Genomic DNA, 24,501 nt, shown 5'->3' on the forward strand with positions numbered 1-24,501 from the left:
GCCCACAGAAGAAAAAAAGGTAAAGTCTGAAGTTTCAGGACCAAATACAAGAACTTGGGGGCAGGAACCAGATATCCCAAAATCCTATTTCAGGCAGTAGGGGAGCTCAAGAAGCAAGCTGGGAGACAAGGTCCAAGGAAATTTAGAAACTGTCGGGGGAGTGTGGACAGAAGGTTAGAGCATTTCATAGGGGGCACAAACAAGGACTTGAAGTCTCTGAAAGTTTGGAATGGTCTGAAAATCATCTTATTGTTGTGTGTTCTTCTAAATGAAAAGGAATGATATTCCACAAGGAAAATCAGTGTTTCATTAAAAAAATATGAGATGAACATGCTATAGTAGAAAGAGGAATATCTTTGGGGTCAGAGAGACATAGGTTGGAATCTCTGTTGTGCCTTATGGGGCCTTAGGAAAGTTAATTTCTCTGTGCCTCACTTTCCTCTTTCAAAAATTGGGGCTAATAAATACCTTCCTTGCAGGAACATTGGCACATAGTAGAGACTCAGTGAGTGGCAGCTCTTGTGTGTTTATATTGATCTTCGTGAAAAGCATATGTTGCTTAAGTCTTTTTTTCTTGTTTAATTTTTCCAGCTCTATTGAGATATAATTGACAACACTATGTAAGTTTAAGGTGTACAGTGTGATGGTTTTATATATGTATGTTTTATGAAATGATAGGTTAGTTAGCACATCCTTAAATCTTTAGCATCTAATTCTTAAAGTACATCAACTCAGTGGTAACTTCCAACATCCACTGAGCATTTAGAATGTGATAGGTAATTTGCTAAGTTTTTAGTATGACTCATTTAATGCTCTAAATGACTTTAGAAAATAGCACTATTATTATTTCCATTTTCAGAGGAAAATATAAGGCACAGGGAAGTTAAGTACCTTGCCCCTCTTTGCTAATCTACTCAGTAGCTGAGATAGTTAAATAGTTTAAGATTCAAACTCAGGAAATTGGACTTGAAGCGAAACTCTCAACTACCATACTCTGCCTACTCAAGACACCGCAGGAGGATGTTGGTGGTAGAATAATCTAGTCATGCTGTTTCCATGCTTAAAACCCTCCATGGCTATTTGAAAACTGGCCAGTCTCAGGCCCGTTGGGCATACCATCTTAAAGGCCACTCCTTTGACTTTTAAACAGTTGTTCCTTTTGTTAAGCCAAACTGTCCTCTCTGTACTTTCCCCCATCATTTGGGATCATCCTGCCTTCTTAGCATCTTTCACAGGTCAACCATTCACTTATCTGACCCCCATATGCTTTCTCTTCTTTGGGCTGAGCTCTTCAGGACTGTCGACTGTACCTTGTAGAACACAGTTCAGCTTAGTGGTTAAAGCAGAACAGTCCCTGATTTGAATTGTGGATCTGCCTTTAACTAGTTATGAGCTGCTCATCCAAGCACTCTATGCCTTAGTTTACTCTTCCGTGAAGAGGGTGGATAATAGTACTTTGCTGGGTTGTTTTGAGATTTAAAACATATAGCTCATATTATATAGAGTGTTTACTGTGTGCACTATAAGACCGTTCAGTGATCCATAAATACTAGTGATGAAAATTATTGGTTTCTAGAACTTTCCCTCCTGTCACCTTTTCTCCAAATAGCCTCCTTAATCTCCCTTGGTTTGCATACTATTTTTCTATTAATGCATATTTCTTTAAGTGGCCACAGTTTATTTTTTTCTGTCCAAAGAATTGAAATTCTTAAGTCTCCAGAGAAGAGCTTAGAGGCTCAAACCTCTTCTTTTGGGAACTGTCCACCTTAGGGAGTCCCAGGCCTACTGACTTCCCACACGCTGTTTTCCTATTGCCTCATCTGTGAACACTGCAAAACTATCTCGCCAGCAGTCAGCACAGTTGGAGACAGTTTTGTTTTTACTAGTCACTTCAAACCATCATATTAAGGCTATAAATAAAATAATATTATGGTTCTCATCTGTCTACATCGTTGGGATAAGCTGAGAGAAATTGTAAATCAATATTTAGCATAATTGCTAAGATCTGGCAGGTTTGGATACAAATAAAAAGAATGAAGAATGTAATATAAAATCATTTATATAATATTAGTTCAATCACCCTCTATTAAAGTGGCAGGCAGCAGAGGCTCATGGGCTAATTTTAGTTGGCAAAGAATTTTCTTATTAAGGGTTGGAAAATAATTGACCCTTATGTCATTTACTTTTCTGTATTCGTCTTTCTTCAAGTTTCCTCAAAAGGTTTTTCTTTTTTTCCTACCTCCTTAGGAACTTTTCTTTCAATGCAATTTTGTATCACACTGCAAAAGCATTTATTTGACAAAAACAAAACAACAAAACTAACATTGTCAGCATGATCCTCCACACTGAGCGCTCTGAATTTTTTTTAAAAAAGCCAAAATATGTAAAGTGTGCTTTTGAACCTCTTTTGGCATAAACTACTTTCAGTTATTATCCTGAAGCAGAAGAGAGGTTATGATCCTAACACATGGATTTTTTTTAAAGGATATATGTCAAGGAATTGGACCAGTATATTTTGTTTACATTAACTGACTGATAATCTCATTCATTCAACAAGTATTGGTGAAGTGTTTACTGTAGATATGGCACCACCGTACAACTTGTGAGAGGGATACACAGAGGGATCTTATATGAATCTAAACGGAGTGATCAAACATGATGAAAGAAATTCTGGTGCAAGGTAGCGAGACAAGGGCCCAAGGAAAGGGAAAGGTACAATTCTATGGGAATTCCTGTGACATTCTGGCATCTTCTTTTTGAGTCCTTGGATCTGAGTTTACTGATGAGCTTTGCCTACTTTTATAACCTCAGTGTCCTGAATGTAAAATGAGAGAGTTGATTAGACCTCATGTGGTCATTTCTATAATCCCGTGGATCCAGGTAAATACATTTCCAGGCCAGTAAACTTAGATCATCCACTTCAGGAAGCAGTCACAGCATTTGACTTCATGGTGATACCTGCAAAAAAGAAAACTGAATTCACTAGGGTCATGCGTCTTGTAAGGGGTAGAATTAGGATTTGACCTCAAGCCTTCTAGCCCCAAATCTCATCCGTTTCTATCTTATCAAATTTGCTGTGGGCTGAAGTATTTGATATAGATTTATTTGCCTTAAATAACTACAGGAAAATCATTGCACCTATTAGGAGTTAAGGTGTCTATTCTTAAATTTTCTCACTCTTAAATGGCAGATGTGCAGTTTTCAGTGATGGGAAGCTACATAGTTTATTTTTTCTTTATTTTTTCTGGTTATTTGTGCTGCTTTCAGTTATTTTATTTGGAGAAGTTGTTCCCATTTAGATTTTATTAATTTCTTTGCTAAGAATCTTGCTGAGATTCAAAATCTTAGTTTTAGTTGGTTGACTTGAGTATGATGAGTTTCCTCACAGAGCTGAAATTCTGTGGATTCTTACAAATCTTTTTGATGGACAGTGAGAAAGGCATATGAGTCAGGAGGTAGAGCTCCATTGCTTGTGAATTGTAACATAATGACAATCAAACCACAATATCCTATGATTATTTTAACTTGCTTTCCCAATACAAGGACTTGGTAAGTGAGTTGCAGAAACATTTCATCTGGTTGTCATTGCTAGAAGCCTGGCTTGGCAGTGGAGGTTTGATGTAGGCCCTCCTTGAACACTGTCAAACTCTACAAATTGCAGATTTAGTGACCTCTGAAATGCAAAGCACCTCTCGATTAGGCTCTTCATCTTCAGTAATAAAACTGTGCTCATTCACCTAAGTCTCATTTGATTTTGTTGAGCATAAAATGATGTAATCAGTTTTTCCACATTGGTAGCTGAGTTGAACCTTTCCATTTGTGGCAATGTAAAGAGATATCTTGCATAAAATTTCTTGATTGAAATGCTACTGAAAATGTCAATGTATTTGCTAGAGTCCTCATGTTCTTTTTGTTGGCGATAGGAAATGGTTGAATGGGTATATGAGCCCCTTTGGTCAAATACTGCATCTAGACGATGAATTTCTGGATAAAACTATGTAAGGCATACTTCTGTAGGTTCACTCATATAATCAATCAATTTTATTTAATAGCTCCTGTGATATATCTTGCTACTTTTGAAATTAGTTAGTGGTGTGCTGGTAAACTGGCTTTTCAGAAAGAGAAAAAGCCCTGATTCATAGTGTTTGTTAATTTCTGTGGTGTAAATACTCCCACAATGGCCAATTTCAAGCTAACAATGGCTTGCAAAACTCCTGAAAATTTTAACAGTTATCTCATTAGAGCCAATGTGAGTCTGCTCCAACACTCCACAGTTATTACTTTTAAAATATAGTTTTGTATGCTTTCTAATTGTTTTATGTGTAAAATCTTTCTCTCTAACCTCATTTTGAGGCTTTTAATGGTAGGGACCCTGCCATATTCTTTCCTCTTCCCCAGATTTATCTATATATGTGCAGTAATTAAGCATGCGTAGTAACCTATTACATCAATACTAAGATGATTTTTTTTCACATTTTAACATTACTAAACTCATTTGTGCTTACATCAGTGACATGCTATAGCGTAATTGGCAAAATTTTCTTCTTTCTTAGTGTTTCATATAATCATCATTTGAATTTAATGAAATATGTTCAGTGCTGATTAATCCCTGGCAACCATCATTCAGTATTTCTGTTAGTTCATTAAAAAAAAAAAATCCACATAAAAGTGAGATTGCCCGGTATTTGTCTTTCTTCTGACTTATTTAACTTAGTATAATGCCCTAAAATCTATCCATGTTATTGCAGTTGGCAGGATTTCCTTTCTTTAATGCTGAATAATATTCCATTGTATATATATTCACCACATTTTCTTTATCCATTTATCCATTAATGGACACTTAGATTGTTTCCGTGGCTTGGCTATTATGAATAATGCTGCAGTGAACATGGGGGTGCACATATCTCTTCAAGATCATGATTTCATTTCTTTTGGATATATTTCCAGAAGTGGGAGTGCTGGAATTCTATTTTTAGTTTTTTGAGAAACCTCCATACTGTTTTCCATAGTGGCTGCACCAATTTACACTCCCACCGTAGCACACAAGAGATCCCTCTTCTCCACATTCCCACCAATACTTCCTCTTATCTTTTTGAGAATAGCCATCTTAACATATGTGAGGTGATATCTCATTGTGGTTTTGATTTCCATTTCCCTGATGATTAGTTGAATATCCCTTCACATACCTGTTGGCCATTTGTATGCTTTTTGGGGAAAAAAATGTATATTCAGGTCTGCTCATTTTTAATTGGATTATTGTTATTGTTATTATTGTTTGCTATTGAGTTGTATGAGTTCCTTATATACTTTGGATATTAACCCCATATCAGACATATGGTTTGCAAATATTTTCTTGTGAAGGGATTTTCCTGTGATTCTGGTGAGAGCTCAAAAAAGAAAAGGGAGCTGGAGAGAAAGCTTCCTTCATCTTAGAGAACACATAAATAGTCATGGACAGAACACTGGTAGAAATACGGATGGTGAAGGCCGTTCGGATGAGGTCTGAGATGGAAATGAGAAACATGTTATTGGAAACTGGAGGAAAAGCGATCCTTGTTATAAAGTGGCAAAGAACTTGGCCACATTGTATTCATGTTCTAGTGTTTTGTGGAAGGTAGAACAATCGAGGTATAGTTAAGTCACTTGCTCTCAGATATGGAGCCAGTAATGGTGAAGCCAGGATTGAACTGGAGCTGGAGTCTTAACCACTACATCTGTCTCTCCCACCAAGGACAGACAGTGTGGGGACAGGCAGTTCTGGGAGAGGGGTTAGGTTCAAGAATGCTGAGGCCAGAAGAAATTCTTCTATCACTGCGATCATGAAGAAGTGTTACCTTAATCAGGCTTTTCTATGACTGACTTACATTAAATGATAATCTTGTTTTAGAGCTTTTCCATTTTAGGAAGATGGAAGAGCTGTAATAGCTTTCATTCCAGGGGCCTAAAAGAAATCAAATGAGACCATGTACGCGGAGGTGCTTTGTAATCTGCTAATGGGATGGGGATACTATACTTCTTGCCCAGCTTACAGCACAGTATCTGACATGGAGACACTTAAAACACTCATTATCTATTTGTGAATGAATCAGCCTATGACACAGGAAGAAATGAAGTATGCCCACATGCTCACACACACACACACACACACACACACACACACATTGTATGTACACGCATACTTCCCCCACTAGATTGGGAACTCTGTGGGTGCAGTGTCTGTGCCCTCTCTGAATCCCCAGCATCTTACAGAATGCCCTGAAAGGAGTCAGTGCTCAGTAAGTGCTTGTGATTAATAATATTATAGTGCTTGTCTTTTCAGATGGGGTTTTTATGAGATAGATTCTCTTTGGGGGCAGATGGAGGGATTGATAGGAATCACCGACTTTATTACTTCAGAGCCCCATTTAGATATTCTACACAGTGGGAGGCAGGGGTCCGAGGGTTAAGTGTTGAAGGACTGCAGCTGGGAAGGCAGCACTCCCGGGGACTCAGCAGCCTGCTCCTCTAATCCCTCTGCACTGCAGGAATGTGGGGTGTGTCTCACAGTGGAGGAAACAGGACCCATCATAGAAACAGGGTTGCTTTGTTTCCTGGGGGGCTCTCTTCCCTGGTGCATTGAGCCAGATAGTGGGTTGTTCTCCACCCAGTGGCCCGAGGGTGGGTAAGTAGTCTTGTCCATCAGATAAAAGAAGCCAATGAGTTAGGCCTGTTTTGGCATTTAGCTGTGGGACTTGGTGTGAACATCATGGCCTTTGAATGATAGGGTCACAGTGGCCTGGTAATTGCTGTGATCAGTGCAGTTGTTGATCCTATGGACCGCAGCAGGGGAGGATCATGGGACTGGGTAGCAGGACCAGAAGTCCAGCTTTGACCAGAGATGCAGAGAGTGACTTACAAAGGGAGTGGAGTGCTGCAGGTGCAACACAATCACCAACACAATCACCAAGTTCAGGTGAGGTGACCTCATCTGGCCCAGGGCTCTGCTGAGTGCAAGAAAGAAAAGAAAAGGGTGTGTGTGTTGGGGGAACAGTGGCAGTAAATGGAGAGGACAAAGGCAGAAACATCAGAAAAGCTCTACTAATCTAAATTTGTGGCCGGGTCAGTAAAGCTCTTGTAATTGAGCAAGTGCAAAGGGAGGCTACCAACCCATACCAAGCACACAGAAAGAGAAGCAGAACAGAGAGCATCAGACAGACCACGGTTGTGGCTGAGACCCAGGATTGCTACCATCTCCCTGTGGAGGAGGCCTCATGGTCAGAACGAGGGTGACATTTATATGTATACAATAGAAATGACTATTTCTGACTGCTAATGTAGTCTCATCAGGCTCCTATAACAGAATACCATTGACTGGTTGGCTTAAACAACAGAAATTTATTTCTCACAGTTCTGGAGGCTGGGAAGTCCAATATCAAAGTGCCAGCAGATTCAGTGTCTTGAGAGTCGCTTCCTGGTTCATACATGGCTGTTTTCTAGCTATATCCTCATGATGAAAGGGTCAAGGGAGCTCTCTTTGGGTCTCTTTTATAAGGGCACTAATCTCATTCATGAGGGCTCCTCCCTCTGACCCTATCACCTCCCGAAGCCCCCACCTCCTAATACCATCACACTGGGGGGCTAGGATTTTAACCTACGAATTTTAGGGGGAAACAAACATTCAGTCCATAACAACTGTTTTACTAATTCTGCATATAACTTACTCTAGTACAATTTCTTGTTATCAAACAGTTTGTTAATCTAAAGTTTCAGTTAAAAAAATTAGGCACTGCTGAAAAAGAAATTACTGACCCCGGATGGACCCAGCTAGTTATTTTTCAGCTTTTCTGCCAAGGCCAGGTATATGATATCATGGGAAGAGTTGCTTCACAAATAGCATGCCAACCAGGGACTTTCAGTCTTTCCTAAACAGGGAAAGGTGAGAAAGGTTTCAACTCCATCAGACCTTTCGGTAAGACTGTAGGTACTTCTTGGACACATACTCATTTAGTATGAGCCTGGGGGAGCAGAATTAGGATGAGGTGGTGCCAAAGCTGGCTAAGCATTATTCTTAGGACCTAAATAGTGAAAAAGTTACAGATTCTGAATGAAATAAGGGGATTATTTTCAGCCAGTAGGGAAGTTAAAGTTTATGTTACCCTAACTTTTTGACCCTATTTCATTTAATCAGGGTTTTAGCACTCACAGCTATTCCAAAACTATTGATTTTTTTTTAACTTGAGCCTGAAAAACAGACAAAAGACTATATATGATATCTGTCTAATGATTTATCTTAAGAATCTGTGAACTGTGGAATCATGATTGTTAGGACCGAGAGACACCTGCTCACCTTTCTGAAATGAGTTGCTGAAAAGATATTCTGAGATTCAGAAAGGGTAAGGGATACAGTGTTGACCTTTTGGAGACAGGAAACCTTTGATGAACTATAGGACACCAAGACAGTTCATTTAAAAGATGGTTTCAAAGCATTATCTGGGGCTGGTTTCGTATATGCATTACTGAAGCCCTTGGGTTGTCTTTTTACATAAACCTCGTGAAATAATGGCTTCTCATGTGGCATCTTGGCTTCTGGGCTTTGTAACTGCTTTCAGTGTCTTTTGTGGACAAAATTAAACTTTCCTTACCATTTGACAGCATATAACTTTCCCAAGATGGGCGTTAAGGAGAAAAGAGACAGGAAAAGGTCACCGATACCATCTCCATGTAATTAAGGCAGCTAAATAAAATTGTCACTAATGACATTTACTTGACTGTATCATATGAGTCCCTGCTCTGGCCTCCAAATAAGTTAAGGATCAACTGCTCGTAATATGTACAGATTGTAAATCTTTGTTGCAGGTAATAGGGTGTACATTTTTTTTAAGGCCGCCTTATTTTAGGGCTGTGTTTAGGCTTGTGAATTCTCCCTCTTTGCCTCTTTCTCTCGACCTGTCTCTGTCTCTGTCTTCATCTCTCTCTATTTATATACATATGTATGTACCTACACTCACATTTATGTAAATGGATGAACATACGTGCCTACCTGTATACATACATGTAAATGTATGTGCATATGCATTTGTAAGGTAATAATAAGCAGTGGAGGGTAAGTTAAAACTTGGAAAAAAATAGCTTCAAATTTTGATTTATAGACTCAGATTGACCACCTACCAAGGTATAAGATCTACTCAAGGAAGCGATTTGTTTTCTTTTAACTCTTAAAATAAAAGACCCTAAAAATCAAAAGTAATCTATAAATTTTGTGGGGGGAGAGTGGGGAGTTCTAGATGTGGAATTCATGAAATTGTGTGGAGATATATATATATATATATATCCATATATATATATATGGAAGTTAAGACTTCTAAGCTGCTGAGCTTAAACTTAGAAGTTTATGCCAGTAAGAATGAGTCCCAAACAAAATTGTTTTCCCCTATAGAACACATCATTATTTGGGTACACAATAAATAATTCCATAGGGATACTTAGAATAACACAAGATCTTGGCCTTCCAGTCTTATGTGACATGTACTGTAAGTAACTCAAGGTTTTAGGGCGGGGTAGTGGAAGGTAACACAGAGCGGCCAGTTTGCACTGGGGCAAGTTTGCTGGGAGAAGAGATGATTGTGGATCATGGGTCATATCCACTAGCTAACGGTCAGAGAGAGGCCTTGGCAGTAGAGGGACCGTGTGTTGTGTTCTGAAGACATGAAAGAATATGTTGAGGAAGTGCATGTAAGTTTGCTGCTGGAATTTAGAGTGAGACAGGAGGCTGAAGAGTCCTCTGCAGGAACTCCAAATTTCCCATCAGGCTTCCTCCGAGAAGACTTTCCTGACAGCCGGAGTTGGTAGTCTCCTTCTCTGAGTCCCCAGGAGTTTTGCTATTTCTATTGTTGGATTTTTCACACCCAATTTAATTGTTCATGTCTGATTTCCATACTTGTCTGCAAAATAAACAATGTCAGGACTGTCTCCCAGTTCTTATCACAAAACCTGGAAAACAGTAAGTACTCAACACCTGTTTATTGATCTGGAGGAGTGAATGATTGTGCATAGTTTGGGGATGAAAGAGTCAAGAATCGCCTTGGCTATCAGGCAGCACTTCATAAAAACTTAAATGGTTTCATTTTTCTCTTCCAGATTGCTTGCAGCATATAATAGTCTTACCGATAAACACCTGACTGGATATTTTAATAACACAAGGATAAGGCGGCATCTGTTAAGATCAGGGCTGGTAAGATTTGGTTTACTTCCTACCTGCCCTCTTGTTTCGTTAAATCCAGTAGTTCTCATTCCCTTTTCTGGTTTTCTCTTTGAGCTAATCAGGGACATCACCCCCTCCCCCTCATTTTAGAAAAATTACTTCTTTTCCAGAGCTCTGATTTATCTTTTTGAAGCTGTGTTTCAAAAAGATAGGAAGAGAGGTCACAATGACCGCTAAGGCTACTTCTAAATTATTGAGAAAAAACCCTAGGAGCTTCCAATAGCATATTTTACTTGTTTGTTTATTCATTCACTTATTCAACACATATTTATTGAACACATTATATGAACCAGGAACTGTTAGGGATTAAGCATAGAGAAGACTTTACTGTTTTCAGGAAAAAATACTATTTTTAATAATCACAGAATATGGTGTGCAAGACATGAACAGTTCAAAATTTCCCCTTGAATTTTAAAAACCTGTTTCATTTCCCAGATTGTTTATTGGTAATATTAGTATCTTTCCTTAGCTCTAAAACTATCATTTCCACAGGATTTCCATTTCTCTAAATGTATTTAATGTGAAAACCTTTAAAAAATACTATAGTTGTCCATTGAAAGAAATGGGCATGATTACAGAAAGTGTGAGTAACGATTTTAGCTGTTTACCTTCTTAAAACACAGTGGATTTCCTTAACTATTGTTGCCATGGTGTTGAAAGGATTATGCATTGCGTTTCTAATTGTTGTTTATGTGCTTGGCACTCTGGTTGGGTAGATCTCAAGGAGCTTGCTTTTTGTCTCCTGGGGCTTTGTTATCAGACAGACCTAGCTGAAACCTGGCTCTACCATTTACAAGTCATAGACTCTTGAGCAATTCATGTACTTTCACTTTCTTAGCTCCAGCTTCCTTGGTTGTGAAATGAAGACAATGATACCCAGCCCTCAGGATTGTTGTGGCATTAAGAGAGGTGTAATAAATGCTTGTTGCAATTATTGTGGTGACTATTAACATTTCTTCTTTGGATAACAGTCTTGCGAGCTTTATGTATAAATGGGAAGGACTTTGTATTTACTCATCAACATCATTAACAAGCATTTATTGAACATTGGTTATGTGCATGGCAACTCAAATAAGGAAGATTTCTCTAGAACAGTGGTTCAAATACAGTTCCTGACTCAGTAGTGTTCAGCATCATTTGGGAACTTGTTAGAAAATGCAAATTTTAGAGTCTCACCCCAGACCTATTGAGTCAGAAGCTGTGGGGCGTGGCCCACCAATCTGTTTTTTCAACTTGTTTTCTGATTCTGATGCAGGCTCAAGTTTAAGAACTCGGCCCTGTAGGAGCTTCCAGTCTAGTTGGGGAGAGTAGATCTCCCAGAGGCAAGAGGACAATGACACCTGTTAACTGGGGAGGGGGCCACAGTTCAGGATGTTCTTAACATTTTTTCTCCGTTGGAAACAAATGGCATGATATCCCATGGACAAACACATTTCAAACACTGTAACTGAGTTATTTGTGATTGGAAACACTTTCTAGAATCAAACCCCTTTCTTCCATTGGGGGAAAAAAAGATATATATAAAGAGATCATCAGTATCCAGTCACTTGTAACACAACTCTCCTTGGTCTCTGAGCTCCAATACATTGCCACAACAGTGTTATAAAACTAGTTATCAAAATCAAGAAATATGTGGGCTTGGATCAGACCTGAAGGAGCAGGGCATAATTAAGTGGAAAGGAAGAAGATGAAAAATCCAAGAAGGATAGCACCCTCTGTTTACAGAAAATACAGAAAAATACAACAAATGTGCCCTTAGGAAAGAGTAAGAGAAAAGAAAAACAAGTAAATAAAAAACAGAAACTACCACTCCTGGCATTTTCAATGATACCAATTGAAATCAGTCTGGAATATTTTATATCTGCAGCACTACATAATCTAAAAAAAATCTGAATCAAGACAAATTAAATTACATTCTGGGTTGGAGAGTAGAAGGAGAAAAAGCAGTGTGAAAATAAAGTAGTGAAACCAGTTACTTTTAAGACAAACTGATGAGCACCTCTGTAGCTTACATGTTTTGCCCCTCAGAGTTATTTCCTGTAAGATCATCAGTCTTGTGATCACTGGTCCTATTCATTGTTTCAAGGTAACACCCTACCTCCTCTTCCCAAATGTGTTAAAAAAAAAAAAAGAAATGAAAGGAACACCTGGGTTCCATCAAGGAGACATTGTGACTCTAATGAAAACCTTGTTTTAAACGTCAAGTGCACCACCTGTGTGTGTTTTCTCACTGATGGGTATATGGGACTGATTTTTTTCTTATGAAATATTCATTAAAAGTGAACATTTATCAGCCATAGTAGTGGACTCTCTCATGCTTAGAAGACACTACTACTCTCTTTCTGTCTCTCTGTTGCTCTCTCTCTCCCTTTTTGGTAATGAACAATACATTTTCTGCTTTGTATTTCCATGTATGTTTTATTTACTCATGACAGATCACAAGAAGTGGAAGAATACTTTCTGAAAAAGAATACAAGCTAAATATCATGAAGAGGGATCACCAAAAATATATCCGAGAGTGCCTAGCTCAGGCTATTTTCCATAAGGTTCTTGATATGGAGGTAAAGTATTTACATTTTCTTTATAACATATTTTCTAATATGACAATTAATACTCCCATACCCAGAAGCGGAGGAATTCCTCCTGTATTTCATGAAAAATGAATGGAACAAGGTACCCTGAGAAATACGCTACATCTCTCTAGGTAACAAGGAGCCAAGAGACTGAAGTAAGCTTTTCTCCATTTCAGTTAAGGAAAAATATGGACATCATTATATATTTTGTGGTATTTAATTTAACAAATGTAGATTTTTAATCCATAATGGCTACTCTAAAACATACCAGCCCTCACCATCTGTACCTCAATTTCCATTTGCTAAAAAAAAAGTGACATCTGTTTAAATATCAGTAATTCCACTGCCATGAATTATTTCAGATTTGTTATTCTTTTAAGGTTCTGAAGCTGAGCCGTATGCTAAATTTCAAGGAAGAGGCATTGAAACATCTGCTCTCCCTCCTACTTTAGGCCACATTGGTCAGCATAGATTCACAAACTAAAGCATCAACAACTTTTTTTTCAAGTCTGACATGGCATTTTTAGTAGGATATCTAGCTAACTTGATAAATTATTTTATCCTTGCTCCATGGAACTTATAGTTTCAAGCATCAACACCATTTTAATCTCCTTGAAAAAGCATGTCACTTCTTGGCTTGGCCATACAGCAGTACATCAGAAAACTTGGCTGGTAAAATCATTGACCCGTGAGTGCAGTAAACATTTATGAACAACTGTAGAATCACGAATAAACTAGTACTAAGTGGAGCACCGCTGAAAATATTTATTATTATGCTACCATTATATTGAGCAAGTGTTGCATTCAAATAGGATATGATCTGTTAATTTAGGAATTCATTTTATGCTGTATATCATGTGCATGAATTATATGGAATCATTGTTTATGGTCCCCAAATTCACTTGCTTATAAAAGTATTAGTTAGAATTCTGCAACTAGTGTTAAAAGAATAGTACAGTAAATTAATCTATACCTAGTTTCAAATTTAACCAATAGGCACGAAGTTAGGTATTAGCTTTGATCTTTGAAGTTTAGTTTTCCAAACTTTCATATAAATGACACATCATAACTGTTAAATGTTATTAAGAGTGTTCGTACATTCTTAAAGTTTGCAATAGATACCTCAGATAAGTGTTCATATGTAGTATATAATATAATTTCTTAAAATGTAATATATATAATTATGATACGTAATATATTAATATAATTAAATGGAATAGCTGTCTCTAAATTGTCACATTTGTCTCACATTTAGTTTATGCCGATGCTGTTTACTAATGTTGTTATATTAATATTCATGTATTTGTGCATACAAGAAACATCAATCATTAAATGTAGGCTTACCGTGTACCAGTATGAAGCAATGTGATGTAGCTGTGAGATATAAAAACAAAAACCCATAGCCAAAAAAAGAAAAAAACAAAACAAAAACTACTGTAGAAAGTGATCACAAGCTAGACAGAGGAAGAACAGACTGGGCTCACAGAAGAGGGGGACGATGACGCCTCTGTGAGAGTCAGAGGAGGCTGAACCGAGGTCTTGCTATTTGAACTGGACCTCGAAGGCTAAAGGAGGCGTCACATGCAAGCATGAGAAAGGCATCGGAGAGAGTGAGGATCGCAGGCGCGAGGCTGGAGAAGAAAGGACATCGTGGATGGGCAGGAAAGCGCACTGAGGCCAGACCACACAGTGGGTTGGTTGAAAGAGCAGCAGGAAGTGACACTCTTCAGTAAGCTGGGGCCGGGGTTGTGGAGGGCCGTCAATCCCCAGCGAGGTTTGGAGTACATGTAGGTGATGAGGCGAGGAGATGTTTTTTCAGCAGGGGCGTGAAATAAATGAGCAGAGCCGTGTTTAGAAAGATGATGTTGCTAAAAGTGTGGGTGGTGGATTAATGAGCTGGAAAAGATTGGAGGTGGGAGGTCAATTAGGAAGCTGTTGCCGAAGGGTGAGGGCTAACAGCAGTCGTGGAGACGCTGGGGAGAGGCCGCTCTCCCAGATGAGAGGAGATGTGAATGGGAGAGAGATTGACACTGACTGAATGAGGAGGGCTGGGGAGAAGAAGCCAGAGCACCTCTGGGGGCGCCAGCGCGGCAGGTGGTGCGCGCACTTGCTGGAGCTCAGGGGCTGCGGGCCAGGGCTAGGAGCTCAGGGACTGCTGCGGGGCGAGGAAGGGCCCTCGCGCGGTGGAAAACCAGGCCCCACCGAGAGGTGTCCTGGAAGCCGGCAGGCTCTCACAAGCTGCCGAACGGTGAGACCGAGAAGTGCTGGGGAAAAGAAGGAATTCGGTTTGACCCAGGGACAAAGACGTTGGTGGCCTTAGTGAAGAGGAGGGGCCGTGCGAGAGAGGGTTGCAGATTTGGAAATAAATGGAAAATGGCTGGTAGTGAGCGTAATGAGGTTTGGTGATCGGTGGGTGAGAGAGGAAGGAAGAGGGAGAGAAGAAAGGGAAGTGTCTAAAGAGGGCTGACAATACTCGCTAGGAAAAACCGAGTCCGCAGGATCCCACGGGCTGCACGAGGGGATCAAGAACACAGAAAAAAACACTTTTCAAATGCCCTCAAATGTGTCTGAATGATTTCAGACAGAATCGTAAGCAGCTTACTTTTACATGAATAAGCCTCATGTAAATTTGTTATACAATTAAAATATTACAGAAAATTAGGAAAACACAAGAAAATATAAAAAGGAAAATAACCGCATAGAATCCTTCCTCTCAGAGAGGACTGCTGTTGACATACTCACATTTCCTTTTAGTTTCTATTCATATTTATGCATTAATAAAAACATGCTATGTTGTGAAAGGGACAGGGTCTTGTGAAAAATCAGTGAACAGATAAAAAGAGCAAACAGGAAGTTAGTGTCCAGTAGACTGAGCTTCAGATGACAGTTCCACCACTGACTGGATGTGTGACCTGGGGCAAATTCGTGGTCCTCTGCCTCAGTTTCTGCACTGGTAGAATGAGACTGCTTAGCAATTAGTATTGTTCAAGAAGAGATGATGGACATGATGCCCCTTCCTGGCACAGGGGCAGCCATACGGTATGAGCTTGATCAATTAAATTGTATTTTTGTACAATTCTGTATTTTACATTTTTCCTGCATGACATGCATTTTTCATTTTTTTAAACAAAATCTTTATGAATCTTATTTTAATGATTATATTCTATTCCATTATATGGATGTGCCCCAAAGTTAACCATTCTCTATAAGGTTTATATTGCTTCTGAATTTTTGCTTTGAAGAAAAAATTCCTTTCAGATAGCATCCTGTGTATAACACAGATGTTTTCTTTTAATTCCGATTTCCTCCTAGGTTAGGAAGTGAAATTTATCAGTTAAAGGGTAGGGACGCTTTTCACTGCTTTATGTTAAGAATCAGCTTTCCAAAGAGTTGTACCAATTCATATTCCCACTTGCACACTTATGCAGGTGATTCTTCTCCATCTCAGTGACAAGGGGGGAGTAAGTGGGAATACAGTTAGCTGGTGGGAATATTTTCCTCTAAAAAAATCTTTGCTATAATTGACATGATCCTCTCCTCCTTCTTTCCCGTATGCTTAGCGGTATCATCAACTTGAAATAAAAAAAAAACTGGAGACGTTAGCTAGGAAGGAGCGAATTCAGAGATTTAAGGTAAGGAGCTACATAATTCTATTTACTTCATAATATTATTTTATGATTTTAAAAGTCAATGGCGCTATTATTGAAACTTTTTGAGTCACTTTACTTTTGAGTAACTCATAGCTGAAGTCAGGTGATGGTTTCACCAAGACTGTATCTTGGCCACCATTATTTCAGAAGATCATGGCAAAATAGGAGATTCTCCCACAATTTTATAAGGTACAAAGCTTTCAAAGGAAATGTGGAAAACACTCTTTTCAAGTTTGAAAGTTTGCTTTTGTCTTTTCTTGATTGATATGTGACAGAGGCCCAAGGATTTTTGTTTTGTGTCTTAAAAAGCTGAAAATAGATGGTGATGTTGCCCATGTGATGGAAAATGGCGTTCTAAGAATTATCCAATGGCACATTTTCATGCAAATGTGACCCTTGAAAATAGATGGTAGGAAAGATCTACCTTGGCAAACAAAAGCATAAGATTTAGACATTCTGTACAAGGCATTTAAAAATTCCTTATTTGTTTTTATTTTTATTTTTATATTTGATATCCTTTCTTTGAAGTGAACTTAGGAAACATATAAATTTGAATCAGGAGATGAGAGACTCAATTAAGTATGTCTGAAAGGTTTCAGTTTAGGTTGGCAGTTTTATTCAGTTTCTTGAGCCATTCAAATGTGCAGATGATTCTTCATTTTCTGTGTCATGGGGCCCAAGACACATTTCACAAACTGAGGAATATTTGTAAAGCTTCTGGAGAATAAGTTGCCATATAAGGCGGTAATTTTTCCCTTTTGCCTGATAGACTCAAATCTGTCTATTTCATAATGGTCAAAAGATAATCTTGTTACAAAAGTGTTGTTAATAGCAGATAGATCAGTTTTTCAAGATCAGAAATGTTGGTGTGTAGAGATTTGTGGTTAATTCAACTTTGACAATATTGTCCTACATCAAGGATTGAGTTATAGATTCTATAAGTTAGTGCTGAAATGTTGATGGAGAAAAATGGTCCCTGGAAATAGCAATGAACATTGCCTAAAGCCATGTGGGATTTGTTTTCACCCAGATTGCCAGATAGGCTGACTAAGCACATGAACATGTTACAACATTGGCAGAAATTCCTGATAGACATTCCAGTTCCTCCCTATATGATTTTCATTCGTAACAATTTTCACTTTATAACAGCATTTGGTTAAAAGACCTATGATTTAGGTGCCTTTTGTATAATATGCAACCCTTTTGCTTGGGGCATGATTTCATTATTTTTAAGGTAGAAAAGTAATAGTTTCTGGTAGTCTTTACTGATCAGAACTGTGTGGAATATTGTGCTTCTTATAGTGATCTGCTTAAGCAGATTCATAAATATTATTGCTAAAACTCAGGATACACTGTTTCCGTAGCTATTTCTTTGAGTACAGCTATTTCTTCCAACATAGCAGACTGAAATTCCTGCCTCTCATTACCACACCCAATGCCCCACTACAGCTGTGGAAACTTTTTCTGACTGTCATGATAGACCTCAGAAGGAACACTTTTGAAAGTAATGAGAAAGGACTTCTTTAGTAATATAGTATCTCTTAACCTGTCAGGCAATAACCTAACCTCGATTGCTAATTATGCATCAATTTGTTCAATCACTTTCTTATTCTAGGGAGAACCCACAAGATGGTCTATAGAAAATAACATGCCAATCCTGTCTCCCCATCCCCCAGTTGGCCCAAAGACTAACCGTGGCCATAGTGTCCTGGTTGATGAAGGACATTCCAGTCCAGTAACACTGGTGAGTTATATTAAACACTCTGTCATGTACCCTTCTGACTAAATATTGTATAATTTCTGATTACTCTCAGAAGGCATTCTCTTGAGTGCTTCTCTGTATAATCCTGTGAATCCTGCTGAACGCCAGTGTGGTCTTGTATCTGTTCAACTCTCTTTACTGAACGTCCCACTTTCAGTCAGTATCGTGCCTGTCAAATCCATTTTGCCTGTTCCTGCTAGAGTAGTTTCTTTAAAGTACAGATTACTTGTTACTTACATACCCAAATGCCTTCACTGGCTCTGTGACATTTTTAGAAAAACCTAGTCTCTTTCACCTAACATTTAAGACCCGAAGCCATCTGACCTCAATTTAGCCAACCCAATATTTCCCCTCATGATTACCATTTAGCGCTCTACAATGCAGCAAGATTGAACCGCTAGTCGTTCCACATGTGTCCTGTTTTCTGACCTCTAGATTTTGTCCTGCTGTTCCCTCCACTCTGACCTTATCTGTCAAACTTATTTACGTACACAAACTCAGTCATACTGTATCGCATGTTGGGCCGGATACTTATATTTGTGTTTCTTTTATCAAAAGCACGGGCACATACTCTAACATAAACATAGTTAAATGTGCAGAGATTCTATTTAAAGAAATTGCACAAACCGACATTTCATTCCAGTTTGATTCATTTATAATATAGAGGTGGGATTAATTTGAAGTTAGATGAGGTAGCTTGAAACAATATAGGTACAGGAAAAGATTTGCAGAATATTTGCCGGAGGTTGATGGTTTAAGTTGTAAATGAATTGCTTGATCACATCTTTATTCTTGCTTTGTGTGGCCTAATATATTTCCTTGTTAGCATGAACATTTTTTTTGGATTGCACAATATTTATAGAGAAATTTGCAAAGCTTTCACAGATTGTTGAATTAGGTTCATCTCGTATAGTGTTAAGCTTTGACATTTTTCAAAGGTAAATATGTTTTGACATTTCCCGATGAACAACAGCTCAAGTTATGAAAAGCAACCGTTTTCCCTTTGTTGTTACCATATTTCCCAGCTTCATTTAAATGTATACGTACACAAATAATTCTTTTTTTGGATGGCAAATTCACTAGGCTCTCAAAAGCTTAATCTGGTTGAAACAAAAGAAACAATCAAGTGCTGTTTTCTATCTTCCCACCTGTTTCAAAGAGGAGAAACCCTTGAAAGGCTTTCTTTTCAATTTTCCAGCTGAACACCCTGAATAAGTAGTTTATGATACATCCAGGGGATCTTAATGTGGCAGGAGTGAGAAAGTAATTTAAAAATTACAGGAAGCACTGACACCAGCACCTCAGAAACTGTTCTATCTGGTAAGCCGCCATTCTCCACTTGGTCACCCCCTATGGTGCTTCTGGACCATAAGGGATACTTATTGTGACCTTGGAAGTGTAGTTCCCATTTTACAGAAATTCAAATCTTCCTTTTTGTTCTCCCGACCTGGATACATATCCTTTAAATTTGACTCCTGACCTCCAAGTGCCATGGAGATGGGAGATAATAATCCTCTTGGGATATTGCCATCGATTTTTCTTTTAACTTTTTTGAATAAAGAAAGAAGGTGTCCAGTGAATAGTTATGGCACTTGGTCACTAATTGAACCTAAACCTTCAGAGTAACGTACAGGCTTTTTGCTGCACCATTCCCATTAAAACTGTGGAAAGCCATTCAACTCATTCTGCACAAGCTTGGAAAATTCACCCCCAGAGATCGTCTAGTAAGAATTAGAAATGCTCAGCTAAGCTGGGTAATCACCAGGTAGTCAATTTTGATTCACATTCCGGTACAGTTTTGAAAATGTTAAGCTACAGTGCCATATTTATTCCAAGAAAATATATTACAAACAGTTTAAAATATAGCAAATTTAAGGTGGCTTCTGATGTGAACTACAACAGTTTGTAGCTCACAGCTGTTAGTTGAATGATGCAAATTTGTTTTTAGATATAAATGTAATCAGTAAAACATTTGACTGCCATATTCATCTAACTGAATGATATCTGTATGCAAATGTGGAAAATAAAATTTAGAGCACAGAAGCCAATAGATCATGTTCTAGTTTATAGTAACCTGCTTTCTTGAATTCCTACATTAGATTTTCAATGTGTTTGTGTTCAGGGGAATTACTTGACAGGAGAGAGTCTTAGGCATATTTGTTTTACACAGTTCAAAAGAATTCTTTTGGGTGATCTGATTCCCTTGTTCAGAAAGCTCTAGTTTGATTTATCTTTGTGGGTTTAAAGACATTTTGCCTTTTGGCTCATGTAGTCTCATGTCCTGTTTCTTTAAATCAGATATTGCCTTAGTCAATCCACTTGGCTTTCTGTATTGGTCATGAAATAAATAGGTTTGTGTGCAGAGACCCAAAATAACAATGACTTAAACATAAGGATGCCCTCCCCACCCCAACACAGTTATGTGAATCTCAGCTGGTGTGCTCATCTCTACTCTATGAAGTCTTCAAAAGCTCAGACTCCTAATTTGTCATTAATCTGCCAAACTTAGTGTGTTGTCTTCATTTACATAAGCCAAGATAGCAGATTACCATGTGGATATTTCAGCTACAGGGAAGGGGGTAAAGGGAAAGTGACAGTACACTTCTCCTAAAGGCATGATCTGGAGGTTTCATATATCACTTCTGCTCACATCTTATTGACCGAAAGAAACTGAGGCATATATCTGTACAGAATTGCAAGAGATGCTGGGAAATATAGTCTTTATTTATGATAGCCATGTTCCCTGATAAAAATTCTATTACTAGTGAAGAAAGAAAAACAGATATTGGGGAATATTATTTTTGCTACCCTCCCCATGTCTGTCTAACAACTGGCTTTCTACCTACCTGGATGTTCAAATTTATCATTCTTCTTCTCTGCTCATCCATTTTCTTCTCCTGCTTATACATTTGGATAAAATGCTTCTGTGAAAACTTGAATTTTTCCTGGTCTCATTGGTTTTTTCCAAATAACATTTAGTTCTAAGTTCTGTTAGGTCTTAGATATTCTGTTATTTTTGTTATTGTCTGTTTGGCAGTATCTGCGTAGTTTATTTGGCATTAACTGTCGTGTGTTGCCATTAGATGTTAAAAATTACTTTTCAATTTTCTCATACTGCCTATAGTTGGAATCCAATGAATGCTGACTTAACAAAATCAGACATTTGGCGACATATGACATGCTTGTCAAGATGGACCTCAGACCAGTTTTTGGTGGTAGGAACTGCCCTATCATCGTTTTTGTATGGATTTATACAACACTTTTCCAGAGTTGAATATTTGTTGTTCACTGTGCCTGAGTCAGTGTATTAAGCCTTATTCATGAGTCATTTACATGCCAGACTTCTAACCCTCTTACCCAAATGTATATGTATTATTCTTAACAGGTTTCCAACTTTTTCTTGTAATAGAACAACAGGGCCAAAAGCCTTGTTTTTTGGTTTTTTTTCTTTGTTTTCTTTTTGAATCATTGCTGATCTTTATACTAAATTTACAGTGTTCTGTCAGTGCCACAAACAGCATTTCTAATGCTCCGTACTGGTACTTTTGGTATTCTCTGCAGTACATTCTTGATTAGAAAATGCATCAGTCAGGGTCTCAGCAGGAAACAGATGGCTCACACAAATAGGGTAATTAGGAAGAGTTTAATAAAGAAACTATTTACAAAGATGCCGGCAGGGTTAAGGAAAACCAACTGGGGATTAAGCATGCTGGGGTCAGCACCCTGGGAAGCACAGCACCTAGGCCAGAGAGGGAGAGGGAAGGACTGGGTACCAGCACCAGCAGGCAGTCCTTACAAGCTAGGAGAGGACTGCCTGACAGGAGCTGTGGACTCGGATAGAGGGACCCACCTGGCCCATCACAACCTTGGTGGCAAGGGTTCAGGAGAATTAAGACCCTTGCCTCTTGTCTTCTGATCTCCTGCCAATGCCTTTCGTTGGCCAAGTCCAACTGGAATCCAGGGATAGCAGGTGTAGTCCATAAAGCAATGACTCCCAGATGGTGGAGCAGGGCAGAGAAGTCAGAGAAGAGGAGCAAATGGAAAATATCCAGCCTGCAAAACATCTTCATTTTCACACAGGGTTTTCTAATTGCCAGTTACTGTTTTTCATTTTTACTTTACTGGTATTTCAAGGGAGAAGTTGAATGAATGGTAATATATTGTAGTTACGCATTGCCTTCCCTCTTTTTGAATTGTATCATCTGCTTTTACTTCAGCACCATTCTGGAGATGTAAAGGACTTACAGTAGTTTATGTTGAAAACATTTAAACGGAAATGAGTCCATTCCAATCATATTCCTTTAGATCTCTAAAATAGGAACATTATTCAAGGTAACATTTGATTGTGCAAAGCCATTTTATGCACTGAATAAATTAGGCATTGTAAGCAAGTTTACAAAATGAATAAAATACAGGACCCTAACAGAGAACATCTCCTTTGTCTAGAATACTCTATAATTGTGGCATTTAGTTATGTAGAGGACTTCCACACCATATGTTTTAACAAATACTTTGGGTCATAAGGCTATGTATAATGGAAGGACATAATTAAAGTTTAATCTGTTCAGTAAAAAGGCACCATTAATTACTCTAAGCAATTTGTTGGGTTATTAATTGGTTCTGGAAACATGTCAAGATACTAATTTAAATGGAATTTTTTTCCTTAATTGTCTAGACAGCACCTCGACCATACACTGCCCCAGGAAATATGCAGCCTCCAATTCGATTAAAGCCTCTTCCCAGTAATCCTGCGGTAGGAACTGTTCCAAAGATAACTTCGGGGTCCAGATCGAAAACCTCATTGCTGGAAAATGAAGCTCCATTTCCCATTGGGGTAAATGTTACTTCTTCAAGAAATCTCTTTTTATTCTTCATTAGAATATTATATTATCACAGGTTTTAAGATGGAAAATTCAATTAATCTACTCAGTGAAATTTATATTGTGCACTTTTTAAGCATTTACTATGTACTTCTGTTTAATTATATCTTTAACTGGAAGGCCTATAATTTCTGTGCTATTAAGCAAAATGAGTAAGGAATAGATTTGTAATAATATAAGGTTATCTTTCATTAATCTGAACGATTGTATGAAAAACAAAGAGAAACTTCTTGTAGCCAGATATGACTTCTATCAGAATAGACCCAGTGTTGACTGATTCTAAATTTTAAATGCATGAAACCTAGAAAGTGAAACTTTCCAAGAATAAGATTGCATTTGCATGCCAACTTACTTTACCATCAGTCTATGAAATTGCTTCAAGTTTGACTCTGGAGAAGGTTGGATATAGAAGAAAAAGAATGTCCCTCTTTAAAAAATGGTGAATTAATCCATATAGGAGCTTGACTTTGCTTCCTTTTCAAGATTATGTCTCTGGTAATTTTATTTTAACAGAGCAGTGGAGGGAAACATGGTAAACATAAAATTATAAGTTACTCAAACAGGGACAAATAATTAAGACATTCAGTAATTAGGGAGGGTATCGTTTGTATTTCTAACATGAAGAAGAAACATTTGCCAGCTTAAGAAAGAACCTATGTCATGAGAACAATTGTCACTGTGTTCAAATGGGTGAATTTAGTTCCATTTCTTATTAGAAAAATAAGACATGAAATTAAGATATTTTTTCTTTTTTTTGAAATTAAGATATTTCTATCTAGAACTGACAGATAACCTTGATACTAAGAAATTAATCCAGATAAACAAATGATTGTGTTTCATAATAAAACCATAATATAACTCCAAAAATAGTAACTAATATTGTATCCATATAATATGCTTTTCAGCTTATGAAGCACTTTTCACAAACCTTATTTTTAGTTAATTTAATAGTACTTTCCTAGAAACAGGAAAAATTAAACCAAGAGTGGTAGAGCTTTGTCTAGGGAATAGTACTTAAGTCTAGGCAGAAGCTTGTGGGCTGACAATTAGGCTGACACTTTAGGATCTGGTGTCCACATTGAAAGCCTAGAGATTTCCTGTTTCACCTAGTGTCCAGGAACAGACAGGTTCTGAGAGATTGTCTCAAGTTAACAAGAATAACACAGAACAAGCTCACTTGTCTCCTTATAGTAAACCAAAATCAGCAGCCAAATCATAATCAGGGCCATTAATTCACCAGATATCATAAGCAAAGCTGTAGAAGCAGTCCATTATCCCTCTATAGACAGACCTCCATGAGAAGCCAGAACACAATGAGAAGGTTGCCTAGTGAGCATGGAATCAGAATGAGGGTATATAGGGGAATGGAATCAGGTTAAAATGGCTTGATGTACCT

At 38.1% G+C, this 24,501-nt stretch overlaps 1 protein-coding gene across 1 annotated transcript in view; it reads left to right on the plus strand.

Annotated features, from left to right (window-relative positions):
• The window catches only part of ERICH3 (glutamate rich 3), a 96,925-nt gene that overhangs the window by 11,557 nt on the left and 60,867 nt on the right, over window positions 1–24,501 (plus strand). The window contains exons 2-6 of the mRNA XM_073896519.1: window positions 10,117–10,210; window positions 12,676–12,801; window positions 16,374–16,445; window positions 18,079–18,207; window positions 22,901–23,059. Coding sequence (XP_073752620.1) covers window positions 10,117–10,210; window positions 12,676–12,801; window positions 16,374–16,445; window positions 18,079–18,207; window positions 22,901–23,059 — 580 coding nt within the window. The remainder of the gene's footprint in view (window positions 1–10,116; window positions 10,211–12,675; window positions 12,802–16,373; window positions 16,446–18,078; window positions 18,208–22,900; window positions 23,060–24,501) is intronic.

Source organism: Callorhinus ursinus, unplaced genomic scaffold (genome assembly GCF_003265705.2).
Source record: "Callorhinus ursinus isolate GAN/ISIS: 27379988/994484 unplaced genomic scaffold, GSC_fseal_2.0 scaffold9, whole genome shotgun sequence".
Taxonomy (NCBI): domain Eukaryota; kingdom Metazoa; phylum Chordata; class Mammalia; order Carnivora; family Otariidae; genus Callorhinus; species Callorhinus ursinus.